At 43.0% G+C, this 14,430-nt stretch overlaps 1 protein-coding gene across 1 annotated transcript in view; it reads right to left on the reverse strand.

Moving 5' to 3' along the window:
- Positions 1–14,430, reverse strand: part of BRIP1 (BRCA1 interacting helicase 1) — a 386,982-nt gene that overhangs the window by 245,290 nt on the left and 127,262 nt on the right. Inside the window, exon 8 of the mRNA XM_040336928.1 lies at positions 13,591–13,809. Coding sequence (XP_040192862.1) covers positions 13,591–13,809 — 219 coding nt within the window. The remainder of the gene's footprint in view (positions 1–13,590; positions 13,810–14,430) is intronic.

Consider the following 14,430-nt stretch of genomic DNA (forward strand, 5'->3'; position numbering starts at 1 on the left):
AGTTTCAATCTTATACCACTGGCAGGGTGTTTGACATTTTTATTACCTGCTCCTTCTTGAATGTTGTTTACCTCCTGATTTGTCCATGCGGCCTTCAATATGTGGGCCGCACGACACGTGCTATGCACGTTCGTGTGAACGAGCATATTGCCAATATCAGGAAAGGTTTTCCAAAATACATACAGTATCTCGCCATTATTTGGAATGCCATAAGAAAAATCCTAAGGGCACCACTTTTGTGGCCATTGATCGTTTTACTCCACATTGGCGAGGAAGTATGTGCAAGCGAGAAAGTTCCAAACTTGAAACTCGCTGGATATACGATATTAAGTGTTACACCCCTTTCATCATGAATTTCGACTGGGATGTTAACTGCTTTATTAATAGTTAATCTAGTTGATTTATTAAATAACTATTTAAATACTTCCTGTCATATGCAGTGTTGACACTAGTGGGCAGTGTCTACACGCAATATTAATATTACACTAATTTCCAGCACATAGTGGGGGGGCCTCCCCCCTTTTTATGTACATTTTTTGGGTAGATTGAGATGCATGCAGAGTAGTGCAGGAAGCATCTGTCATAAGTTCACTTCTCTCTCATGTCAGGCTGCTGCTCCCGGGCAGCCCCTCCTCTCTTCTCGCCCATTTGCTTGTGGCATCATCTGGGATGGACGAGAAGAGAGAAGGGTCACCGGGGAGCAGCAGTGTGACATGAGGGAGAAGTGAACTTATGACAGACGCTTCCTGCGCTACTCTGCATTTGAAGAAAACGACAAGTAAACGCTGACCTGTGCCCCATGTGCCACGATTGTGCCCTGATGTGCCACGATGTGCTGAGCTCTGTACCCCGATGTGCTGGGCCCTGTACCCTAAAGTTCCATGTGCCCTGTCCTGATGTACTGTGCCCTGATGTGCCATGTCCTGATGTGCCCTGTTGTGCTGTGCTCTGATGTGCCCTGTACCCCGATGTGCTGTGCCCTGTACCCCGATGTGCTGTGCCATGTACCCTAATGTGCTGTGCCCTGATGGTGAGTGGTCAGTGTGTAGTGTAGTGGTCAGTGGGGTGTGTAGTGGTCAGTGGGGTGTGTAGCGGTCAGTGGGGTGTGTAGCGGTCAGTGGGGTGTGTAGCGGTCAGTGGGGTGTGCAGCGGTCAGTGGGGTGTGCAGCGGTCAGTGGGGTGTGTAGCGGTCAGTGGGGTGTGTAGCGGTCAGTGGGGTGTGTAGTGGTCAGTGGGGTGTGTAGCGGTCAGTGGGGCGTGTAGTGTAGTGGTCAGTGTGCAGTGGTCAGGGTTAATAATGCGTCCGCTGACACCAGTGCTGGGAGTAATAATGCGTCCGCTGACACCAGTGTTAGGGGGTTAATAATGAGTTCGCTGACACCAGTACTGTTGTTTTTGAAGTTTGAAAGTTTCCATGCGGCCGCCCATTTGAGGATATTAAAACTTGTCTTGTGGCCCTGCCGTAGACTTTCCCCAGCCAACAAGGCTGGGAAAGTATTTAATGAAATGCGATGTGCATTGTATTACATTCAGTGAAGCACGGGGAGACATGCAGGTACTCTGCATGTCGCATTAAAGAGGACATGTCACCCAAAAAATCATCACAAATTGAGGCCCCCAACATACAAACGTAAGAGTCAGGGAAAAACAAAAAACTGCGCTAATCAACAAATCAAAAGCTAGAGGCAGCAGCTGGCGTGCGATACACAAATGGAACAAAAAGAAAAAACAAAAAGAAAAAACAAAGCTGCACAACAATAATTAAATACACAATAACCGGTATTAGAGTGATATAATAATCCAGTCCATAAATGAATAAATTCAGCATAAAACGGTCAGTTGAATCCTCTAGTAGATACATTCATGCAGATAATTCATGGAAAGCCACACCACCAAAGTGACAGGTATAAACAACTGAAGTGATCCCTTCACCAGTAAATGAGGCCGCTTACCAGAGGGCAGGCAAACTGTGCGTTTGGCTATATAACATCAGGATTTGGTTAATTTCATGGTATCCCTCAACAACAACCAAAGAGGGATCCTACTTAAATATGAGGCCAGCCAGACAGGGGTTCATTACTTAGATCTGAATATTGAGGTGAAGGAGGGTTACTTTGTCACCTCCACTTATTTAAAGGAGACTGACAGAAATTCCTTCATTCCAATGGACAGTTGCCACCATGAGCCGTGGCTTAGGGCGGTCCCAAAAAGTCAGTATCTCAGGCTTAGGAGGAACTGCTCCGACTCCCAGCAGTTCCTTGCTCAGGCGGGGTTACCGACAGGCCGTTTTCTTTAGAAAGGATACCCCAGGGAGTCCTTACAAGGATCCTTGAATGGGGTCCTGGCCACTAAGAGGGAAGATCTCCTCCAGGAAAAAGTTACGGGTAAAGGGGATAAATTCCCTGAGGGGGTCCCCTTTATTATCACCTATTCTGTCCAACATAGAGCCATTACCCAACTTGTTAAAAAACATTGGCATATCGCTAAAAGTGATCCTGTATTGAAGGATATCCTACCCCCCCAGCCTCAGGTGGCCTTTAGGGGGGTTCAGTCTATAAGAAACCAAGTGGCAGTTAATGTCATAGATCCCCCTATTAGGGGTATAGGTTTCTTTGACCAACTCAAAGGCTACTATGGGTGCAGACATAGGGTCTGTTCTTTGAATTCTAGCACTCAGAGATGTGCGACTGTTTTTTCCTCTACCGCCACAGGTAGGGAATACAAAATCAGGCCTTGTATCATGTGTGCCTCCACCGGCATAGTGTACCTACTGCAGTGCCCTTGTGGCCTGCAGTATGTGGGCCGGACTAAAAGGTCTTTTCAGATTCGGGTTAATGAACATATCACCAACAGGGGGAGTAACCTTGTAAGAGAAATTTCCAAAATGGAAATGGGCTGTATTTATTGTTTAAAAACGTATGCCCCCTATGGGTTAAACATAGAAACTGATGTGAATGCGTTTATTAATAACTCATGATATGTAAACTCACTGTGATTTGCACCAATAGAGGCGGCGCACTTCATGTATATGGAAAGGGAAATATTTTTCAGGTATTTTTCCTATATTATATATATATATATATATATTCTTCATATATTTTTATTTAATTCATATTTTTTATTTTATTTTTTATTATTGTTTTTCTCACACTAATTCCCTCCTGGGGTTTCACCCTTAAGAAGTATTAGCACTATTTCCACATTATAGATTATTGACCTTTCTGGAGCCACTAATATACTTAATATAGTCATGGGTGGAGTTTTTTTGCCCGGACTTATCACCAATATGGCACATGGGGTCTGTGCACCTTAAAGGGGAGCTTGCGGATGTCTATGTATACATTTCTTTTATTGCTTTATAATTAATTCACTGTAATTAACTATTTGCCCTGAATCTGGGGGGTAATTTCACCCGCTTTTGGGGAGGTATGTATTTTGTGGGTTAATGGGTTTATTTAAATAGAGTCCTGGGTCTCGTACAATAGGAACCTTCTAGACACGACTAGGCACTTTATATATACTCAATATACACGATTGGTTTATTCACTGTTCGTTTTGTTATGTATAATTTAAGATTAAGGAAGAGTGGCTGGTCTACTTCTTCTTTGTTAAGGTTTGGTCAGCCGTCCATAGGTTTATTGATATGCGCATGAACGTTTTTTTTACGATCATTGCGCTTAGATGGACGTGTAACAAGACATTACACATCATATTATTCTCTAAGTATGGGGTTAAATCATCTGCTTTGCCTATTAGCGCTGGTTTTTGCAGGGCGCTAGGTGGCGTTAGGGAGTTGTCGTGGTGAGCGAACAGGGAGTCACGTGGCTTGTGCCAGGCCATTTCTAAATTTTTTCTGTGTCCCCCTGGTGGTATCATTTAACGACGCCCCTCAGCCATTATTATGGCTTATATCTATATATTTTATAGGTTATATTTTATATTTTTCATTATATCTTTCATTATTTTGTCTTCTACCAAGATCCTCAATCAATGTTCTAATTGATGATGATTTTTTAGTTGCCCTGTGGTGTAGCGCCGCACCGCCAACTATGGGCACTTTTACCTTATCAAAGATGGCGCTCACGCGGCTATTGCCTTGCAAATCACAACAAGGTTTAGCCCTATATAAACTGCTGAATCACTGCTATGCCCTACCCCATTGAAAACGTCCTATTGATGGCGAAACGCGTCTGAGAGGACGCGCAGTGACGTCACCACGCAGAGGAAGAAGGGCTCCTTGTATCTGCCGGCCGGCACTTCTCTGATTTTATGCTGACACTTTTTTCTTCGCTGCTTGTGAGTACATCCGTTTTTAATAAATATTCCTTAGGCATCGGAATTACGCTATGGTGCACTTTTTTTCTTATTTCCATACTGGGAAAAATGGAGAGTGTTTCATGTCGAGTTCCTGAGAGCTGCTTCTCCCCCAGGATCCTGTGAATTCAAAGGCTGTGGCTGGGCTATAGCCAAACGCACAGTTTGCTTGCCCTCTGGTATGCGGCCTCATTTACTGGTGAAGGGATCACTTCAGTTGTTTATACCTGTCACTTTGGTGGTGTGGCTTTCCATAAATTATCTGCATGAATGTATCTACTAGAGGATTCAACGGACCGTTTTTTGCTGAATTTATTCATTTATGGACTGGATTATTAATTCACTCTAATACCGGTTATTGTTTATTTAATTATTGTGGCGCAGCTTTGTTTTTTCTTTTTGTAAGAGTCAGGGAGCCTACGCCTGAAAACGTGGATTGTGATACACGTTAGATATTGCCGCGCAAACCTTTGAAAGCGTCACCTTTGGAAAATATAGAGTACTGAAGTTTGTCACCATTTTACAAAAGCAAAATTAAGATTTTACATGATGGGTATCTATTTACTCGGTGAAACCTCATCTTTTATATTTTGCCAAAAAAAAAAGTAATTTATTGCGGTTTTGTGCCCCCTAAAACTAACTGAAATTTTGCGTTTCTTAGACCATTGTGGTAATATAGTGTGACATAAAAAATTGGAACTACCACTATTTTATTCTCTAGGGGTATCTGCTTTCAGATAGTGCCGTATTTATCGTCGTATACCGCGCACTATTTTGAAAATCAGGGCAAAATCGTGGGTGTGCGATATACGCCGATACCCGCGCCGAGTTTGAATACTGCGCCGACATATACCGAGCGCAGTACACTCGTGTATAGTCGGCCAGTCTCGGCTCCTCTCGCGCTGACGTCCTGGACGTACAGGACGTCAAGACACCAAAACTCTAAGTACAAAAAATATTTTTTCCACAGGAATTTCGGGCAACTTTAGGGGTGCGCGCTATACGCGGGAGCGCGCTATACCCCAATAAATACGGTATATAGTGTTTTGGGGGATTTATGTAATCTTCAGGTTTAAAATTATTTTGTAAACATGTGTGCAAAAAAAGCAAACACAGCTCTGGCAACGAAAGGGTTAAAGGATAAGTTCACCGGCCTAACTTTTTTTTTAGCCGACTCCTAGACTCTTTTTTATTCTTTATTTTTCTTTAATCAAGGTATATAGGTATAACATTACAGTTTAGAAGACCGCAAATAACTAAAATGATATTAATTCTTCAAATTATATCCATTTAACCCATATAATTAGATCAAACAACCTTATTTAATCCTTATATTTCCCCTTTTTCGAGCCTCTTCTTCCTATCACTCCATTTTCCTTCATCCCTGATTTCCTTTTCCCATTTCCCTCTGTTCAAATATTATTATTAGTTTCATATTTTCTTTTTAGGGTTTCCTGTCCTATCTTGAGGAGGGTGGCATTCGACTTGGCCTGACCACGACCACCCCCGTCTGCCCTGCGTGCTGGGTCACGCTTGGCCCTGGTGGGTTCGACTTGGTTTCTCCCCCCTGGGCGGGTTTGCCCCGCCCCGTCTGTGGCCGCCCTTCCTTCTGCCTCCCGCCTTCTCTCCCTTGCCCTGCCTCCCATCCTGTGGTACAGGTCACGACACGCATGTGTGACCTCTCGTAGGCTCAATAGTGATTTGGCCTCTTGGTTTCTGCCCTGGAGTCATTTTTCCATCTGACCCCAGGGCCTGTTCCTATTTTCCCGTCTGCCTTCCCATCTACCCAGCCTTGCTCTCGATGGTGTGACTCTGTGCCCGATCCCGGTCTGTTTTTCGATATGTGTCTTGGTGAGTGGCATTTCGATTTTTGTACATCATTGTTTGTTTATTTTATTATATTGTTATGGGAGACCATGCACTCCCACTTTTATCCTTATGTTGGGGTGGACAGGACCTCTTCATGATTATGTTTGTTGCTTACTTTTTGATTTATCTGCATATATTTTCTTCATAGAACCTATGTCTGCGTAAAAACATTGGCTCCCTGAAGAAGACCACTACTACGAAGGTCGAAACGCGTAGGGGCTTTTTTCGCACATAGTGCTTATATGCATATAGTACTGTTCAAATTTGAATTCTCATTGTTACCATGTTGTGATGCATTTCTTTGCCTGTTTATGGATTGATTTTATCAAAGCTCATATCCTGAGTTCCCTTTTTTGTCTAGGGGCTCTTTTTTGATACCCTATCAATAAATTTATACTTTTTTACCTACTTGTACATTATGTATACCGTGCTGCAACACAAAGCCCCTAGGGGTAAATTTCCTTTTCTTCAAGTATTATCAGGGGTGTGCAGCATCCTTTATCCATGGGTTGTAATACCTTTTCTTTGCTTTCCCATTTCCCTATCCCTCCCCATGTCCCATCCCCCAAAACCCCAGCCTCCTCCTTTCCTTATTCCCGCAAAGTGAGGAGAAAAAATAAAAATAAACCACGGTTGTCTCCCCCATTCCCCAGGTGTGGAGCTATCCAGAGTACCCTCCCTTCCATCTCTCCCTACTGAAGCAACTCTCCTCTTTACTCTCCTAATAACCTTTTACCTTCTTCTGATTGTTCAAATAGCTCCCATGGCGCCCATATCTCTTTAATTTGTTCTTTTCTATCCATCGTCATTGGTAGAAGTTTTTCTATTATTCCCACTCTTCTAACTTTATTAAGCCACATCAAAATCTGAGGGGCTCTTCGATCCCTCCAATTATTTGCAATGCAACTTTCTGCCGCATTTATCAAATGACACAAAATTGAGTTCATATATCTTAGGTGGAATTTGTGTAAGATGTAGCAGAAAAAAAGCTGGTTCCTCTAGAATCTGGTATTCAGTAAATGTTTGAGTAATTCTCTGCACTGTATTCCAAAATTGTCTAATTACTGGACATGACCAAAAAATATGTATCATTGTCCCTTTTTCATCGCATCCTCTCCAGCACCTGTCAAAGACTTCTGAAAATAATTTATTTAAGACCGATGGTGTATAATAACCAACGTGTTAATATTTTATAATTTAATTTCTGTATTTTCGGACACCTTGAGGATTTTAAGGACAGGTCTATAATGTTTTGACATTGTGCTGGAGAGAAGGTTTGGCCTATATCCCTCTCCCATTTGGCCAGACATGCCATTTTAAAGTCCTCTGGGGGTGCAGTCAACATTGTATACATTTTAGAGACAACGTGGGGGAGGGGCTCCCCCCCCCTCACAGTATTCCTCAATCGTTCGTGTTCGCCTATATCTCTCTGCCGGTCCCAAAGTTTCTAAGCAATGTGGAATTTGCCGCGCTTGCCTTCATATTGCCCTCCTTGTTGTATTAGCATACCAATTGTTAGCCACCCCCTATCGCCTAGAAAGTGTGACACTTGATATCTGCCCTTTTCCCCTAAGTTTCTTAAATATTTGTGATTCCATACCTGGTGGGAATTCTGGGTTTCCTAGTATTGTGTAGAGGGGTGAATTTTTAGTAGAACATTTGGGATTCTGACTGACTTTATTACCTGTCCATAGCGTTGAGCCCATCGTAGGCTCCTAGACTCAGCAAAGCAAATCTGTCAAGCCCTGATATAAGATATATATCTATCTATATAAAGGGGAGAGAGGGAGGGAGAGGAGGGAGGGGGAGAGAGAGAGAGAGGGGGGAGAGAGAGAGAGGGGGGGGGGGAGAGAGAGAGAGAGAGAGAGAGAGAGAGAGTGTGTGTGTGTGTGTGTGTGTGTGTGTGTGTGTGTGTGTGTGTGTGTGTGTGTGTGAGAGAGAGAGAGCGAGAGAGCGAGAGAGAGAGAGATAGAGAGAGAGAGAGAGAGAGAGAGAGGGGGGGGGGGAGAGGGAGACAGAGAGATAGAGAGAGAGAGAGAGAGAGAGAGAGAGACACACACACAGAGAGAGAGAGAGGCAGGGAGGGGGAGAGAGAGGGAGGGGGAGAGAGAGAGAGGGAGGGGGGAGAGAGAGAGAGAGAGAGAGAGAGAGAGAGACCCTGTTCCAAATTATTATGCCAATGAGATTTTTCTCATTTACCTAAATAATTGATGTAACCAACAGTCAGCATAATTCTCATGTTATCAACTATTAAGAGTACAATTCAAATTTTATTGAACAAACCTCCTAATGATAGCAGCTTTTTTTTTTTTTTTCAAAATAAAAATCACTGTTCCAAATTATTACGCACGGCAAGTTTCAAAACACTTTATAGGTTGTGAAGAACTGAAAATTGTCATTTGTTGTGTTTGCAGCATATTTACTGAAATCAAAAGCCAATTTAAATCAAACTTTGAACAACTTTTTAAACATTTTAACACATGACCCCTTATTTGATAGCAGCTGCCTCCCACTCTCATAGATCTTTTGCTTGAGGATGCTCCAAAGGTTCTCCATAGGATTGAGGTCAGGGGAGGATGGAGGCCACACCATGACTTTCTTTCCTTTAATCCCCATAGAAACCACTGATGTAGAGGTAAAATAAAAACCGCAGAGGTGATCAAATAGCACCAAAAGAAAGCTCCATTTGTGGGAAAAAAAGGACGCCAATTTTGTTTGGGAGCCACGTCGCACGACCGAGCAAATGTCAGTTAAAGCAACGCAGTGCCGAATCGCAAAAAGGGGCCAGGTCCTTAACCTGCATATAGGTTTGGGTCTTAAGTGGCTAAAGGTTTCAGCAATTAAGCTTCAGATATTTAAAGACCACCTCTGTTAAACTCACCAAGAAGTTTTGTGATTAAGAAATGCTGGAGGGTCATCCTAAGACGAAACGGGGGTGTCTGTTTCCTTGGACCATTACTCCTTCACCTCTAACCCTAGAAGGATTGGGAGGGGAAAATCACAGTGGTAGTAGGTAAACTACCACCCCGTTGGAGCTGAACCTCACCCGCTTGTGATTTGCCATACTTGTGATAAATTGTTCCCAGAGGGGTATCCTTAACCTCTGCTGCCTTGGTGCCAAACACTTGCATACTACTGTGAACCCAGGTAAGGAGGTGAAAACCAAGCCAAGGAATGCTTCTAGTCAACAGTTGAGGCAGAAAGAGGAATTGGCAGAGCACACATCCGCAGTAACTCAACTGAAAGTTAGGCAGCACAGGAAAAGTGAATGCCAGAGGCTCAGAGAAGCTATAAGTCCCAGGTTAGGCAGAAACATTAGGCCTCCAGGCACAGGCGCACCAATACAGTAAATAGCGCCAATCTTAAAATGAAAACTCAGCACTCCTGGCCCACAACCACTGAAGCCTCTGCAGGCAGATGTACCAGGGGACCAACTCTATCCTGGCTTCACCATCCATGATAGACATACCCCCAGGGTTTTTTGTGGGCAGGGCTTTGAAACAGGCACACCTAAGCCCTGGACCTGTAAATCGCCCTGTGGCTATCTCCATGCATTGCACAAGTGCCAAGGGGGGTGTCTACAGAAAGATCCAGTGTATGTCAGAAACATTACAGGTCAGCCCCACCTCTTTAATCTTACCAGGTCTGGGTACAGTCACCCAAGTCTCTGCCAACATGTCAACTGATCCATAGTCATTGCAGGTCCTACTGCAGTTTACGGAACAACAAGAAGCTTAAGAAGAGAATAATCTTGGTAGAAAATCACCATCTGAGAAAGAAAGCCCTCCATTTAGGAAGAAGATGAGCTTTTCTTAAAAGAGAGAAAAGGTCCATCACTTAACAACACTAGCAAAAAAACAAGGCTAACTGGGAGTGGGGGGGATTATATAGTCAGATATCCCTGCAGCCGTCTTTTCTTTGATAGTCGCCAATCATTTGAAGGTAGCTGCATATATCCCAATGTTAACAACTCAAGATCCTGTGTAAATTATCTGTGCATTACAGAACAGTTTGCTGCCTGAAATTAGTGCAAATGTACAGTACAGACCAAAAGTTTGGACACACCTTCTCATTCAAAGAGTTTTCTTTATTTTCATGACTATGAAAATTGTAGATTCACACTGAAGGCATCAAAACTATGAATTAACACATGTGGAATTATACATAACAAAAAAGTGTGAAACAACTGAAAATATATTTCATATTCTAGGTTCTTCAAAGTAGCCACCTTTTGCAGCAGACACATCTCTAGAACTGTTAAGAGGAGACTGTGTGAATCAGGCCTTCATGGTAGAATATCTGCTAGGAAACCACTGCTAAAGAAAGTCAACAAGCAGAAGAGACTTGTTTGGGCTAAAGAACACAAGGAATGGACATTAGACCAGTGGAAATCTGTGCTTTGGTCTGAGGAGTCCAAACTTGAGATCTTTGGTTCCAACCCCTGTGTCTTTGTGCGACACAGAAAAGGTGAACGGATGAACTCTACATGCCTGGTTCCCACCGTGAAGCATTGAGGAGGAGGTGTGATGGTGTGGGGGTGCTTTGCTGGAGACACTGTTAGGGATTTATCAAAATTGAAGGCATACTGAACCAGCATGGCTACCACAGCATCTTGCAGCGGCATGCTATTCCATCCATCAGGACAATGACCCCAAACACACCTCCAGGCTGTGTAAGGGCTATTTGACCAAGAAGGAGAGTGATGGGGTTCTGCGCCAGGTGACTACCTCTTGAAGCTCATCAAGGGAATGCCAAGAGTGTGCCAAGCAGTAATCAAAGCAAAAGGTGACTACTTTGAAGAACCTAGAATATGAAATATATTTTCAGTTGTTTCACACTTTTTTGTTATGTATAATTCCACATGTGTTAATTCATAGTTTTGATGCCTTCAGTGTGAATCTACAATTTTCATAGTCATGAAAATAAAGAAAACTCTTTGAATGAGAAGGTGTGTCCAAACTTTTGGTCTGTACTGTATATTTGCACTAAGTGAATGGGCTGTTTTACCGGACACAAACACACGAATAGGTAGCAATAGGTGGGAATCATCTCTTAATATATTTCACATAGTATTAACATCTGAATCTGTTTTGATATTAGCTTTAATCATCTTTACAGTAGAACTTGCAATGGAGAAGAACGTCTGGGACCTGAGTGTGCTATCTGGCAGGGGTGCCTGAACAATAGTATTGGCTAAATAAATTACAAATCCAGGTCATGTAAACCTGTGGTACACATTTGTCTACCTGGAATTCAAATTTAGGCATGTGTATCGGTTTACAGGGATGAGATAAACCACTTAATGCTGGAGGGGTGCTTACAGTGATCAACTTTTAAATGGGTTCTAAAGCCTAAACATTTTTTGACCTTAAATGCATTAACCACTTGCTTATTGGCCACTTAAACCTCCCTCCTGCCCAGACCAATTTTCAGCTTTCAGCACTGATGCACTTTAAATTACAAATTTGCGGTTATACAACACTGTACCCAAATGACATTTTTATATTTTTTTCCACACAAATAGAGCTTTCTTTTGGTGGTAATTACCTCTGCGGTTTAAATTTTTTGTTAGAAAAAAATATATATATTTTTTTATAAAATTTTGCAAACAGGTAATTATTTTTCTCCTTCATTGATGTACGCTGATGAGGCTGCACTGATGGGCACCGATAGGCTGCACTGATGGGCAGCACTGGTGGGCGGCACTGAAAAGCATTGATAGGTGGCACTGGTGGGCACTGAGAAGGAGCACTGATAGCTGGCAGTGATGGGCACTGATGGGTGGCAATAATGGACACTGATCGGCACTGGTAGGTTACACTGATAGGCAGCACTGCTAGGTGGCACTGATGAGGCACCACTGGTGGGCATTGATAGGTAGAACTTGTGGGCATTAATAAGTGGCAATGGCAGGTGGTCATGATTGGCAAAGATGAGGCAGAATTGCCTCTTCCTCTTCGGGACCGATGACCCTTGCACATAAGCCGGTGATCGGCTTTTTTCCTCCTCACGCTGTCAGCGTAAGGAGAAAAAAAAAAAACGATTACAAAGCTTTTGTTTACATCACGTGATCAGCTGTCATTGACCGTGATCGGCCCCTTACTAGGACCTGTGATCGCCCAAGTCTCAGTGATCACAGCGCACGAGGCGCATGCAAAAGGGGAGGACGTCTATTGAGGGCCTCTCGGCAATTCAGGTCTGCGCTCTGGCCGTCAGTCTCCTCCCTTCCAGGTCTCACTAGCTTTGCTGTGGTACTGGAAGCTTTTGGCTCTCAGTGCTGTCAATCGAAGCCTGTGACGAGGAAACAAGGGGGGCAGAGCCGAGCCCGCTGTCCGTTTCAATGGATGCAGCAGTGGGGCTTGGGAGCGAGCAAGCACGAGTGCCCCCATGGGAAGCGATTGGACAGAGTGGAGGGGCCAGAAGTGCCGGTGGGGGACCCGAGAAGAGGAGGTTAGGGGCCTCTCTGTGCAATTCTATTGCACAGAGCAGCTAAATATAGACATATTTGTTATTTTTCTTTTTTAAATTGTACCTTAAGTCCCCTTTCACATTGGGGCGTTTTTCATGCGGTACAGCGATAAAAATAGCGCTGCTATACCGCATGAAAAATCATGCCCTGTAGTCTTCAATGTGTTCACCGCTCCTTTACCGCGCCTTCCCATTGAAATCAATGGGAAAGCGCGGTAATACCGCCCGCAACGCGGGCGGTATTAACCCTTTTTCGGGCGCTAGCGGGGGTTAAAACCTCACCGCTAGCACCCGAATATCGCGGGAAACAAGATGGTATAGCCGCGCTACAAATAGTGCGGCTATACCGTCACCGCGGCTCGACGCTGCAATGTGAAAGCAGCCTTACAATCCCTTATTCATGCAAACCTTTATCCCGAAAGGAAAAAAATTGTTTGCTGTAAGTGATTATAAAGTGCAGGCTGGAGTTCAGCTTCCGTTTGTAAGTATTTAAATCTGTTAGTACACCCCACCCAACTGACAATGCTGCTGTCTGCCGTGCCCATTTATCCAGATAGGGGGTACTTTACAGGAGGTGCGTTACTGTCCAGATCACCCCGGTAAAAACTGAGGGTGGAAAAGTCTAAAAAAAATACAACTTTAAATTTAAAACCCAGTAAAAGAGTGAGTTGTTTACTCCACTCCCAATTTCTGGCCTCATGGTAGATATGTGCAGTTGATCGTTCTCCTTTGAAAGCGCTGCCTCACTCTGCATGCAATGCTGTAGGAGACATATTTTAGACCACTGCTTTATTTATGCTGTGCCCTATGCTCCAAATTCCAAACTGCTGTACATTACAAACTCCAGAGCACTGCTCTCCATACACTTTTTTGAACATTACCATATTATGGACCACTTGTTGCGTCATTGGTAGTGATATTTTAAAATCAAGTACTTACGCTTTCTCTTATCTGGGAGTCCATAAGATAGTTGTATGGACAGAACACAATGTCAGCTTCTTTCATTAATTCACGGGCTGCATAATAAGCACAGGCACGTAGCCTCTTCCCCAGGCCAACAAGCTCTTCTATGTCCCAAGCCTGATTTACACCAAGCCTATACTGTAGGACATTCTGCTCACTCATTTTCGGAGCTCCATAATAGTAGCGACAAGGTGCCTAGGAAAAAAAAAACAAAAAAAGCCAATCAGAAATTTATTTTACTAAACCAAGCATTTTTCGTTTTTAAAAGATAGATAAACTAAACCAGTTAACCTATATAAAATAAGGATGTGTGTCTTGATTTTGAACTGCAGCAGTAACTGAAAACTGAAGGTAAAAGTTTACAACTCAACTCTCCACAGCCAATGTTAATTTCTAAGCAACCAAAAAACTATTAATTTTGCATACATGCTGCAAATATTTTTATTCTGTAGAATGATCCTTTGATTAGAAACCACATTAACAGAGCAAATACAAGACATGACATGGGCCATTTTGAAACTAAATCAAACACTTTTCTGTACAAGGACTACATTATTATAGGCCGTTTTACACAGTATAATCAATGCATTCTTATTAAGCTCTTAGCCAAGCAAAGTGACTCCCACCTGCTGCTTTATATCTTCAAACATGAAACATCTAGAAAATGACACTTAGAGTGGCAGAAAAATACACAACTAATTGTTACATAACTTGCTTATTTGAAATTTTGCCTGAATGTTTCCTAAAATACGACAAACAAAATATTAGTAGACACCCAAATTGAATTTTCGGAAACAAATGCAATCCAAGCTACAG

This window comes from Rana temporaria, chromosome 2, assembly GCF_905171775.1.
Source record: "Rana temporaria chromosome 2, aRanTem1.1, whole genome shotgun sequence".
Taxonomy (NCBI): Eukaryota; Metazoa; Chordata; class Amphibia; order Anura; family Ranidae; genus Rana; species Rana temporaria.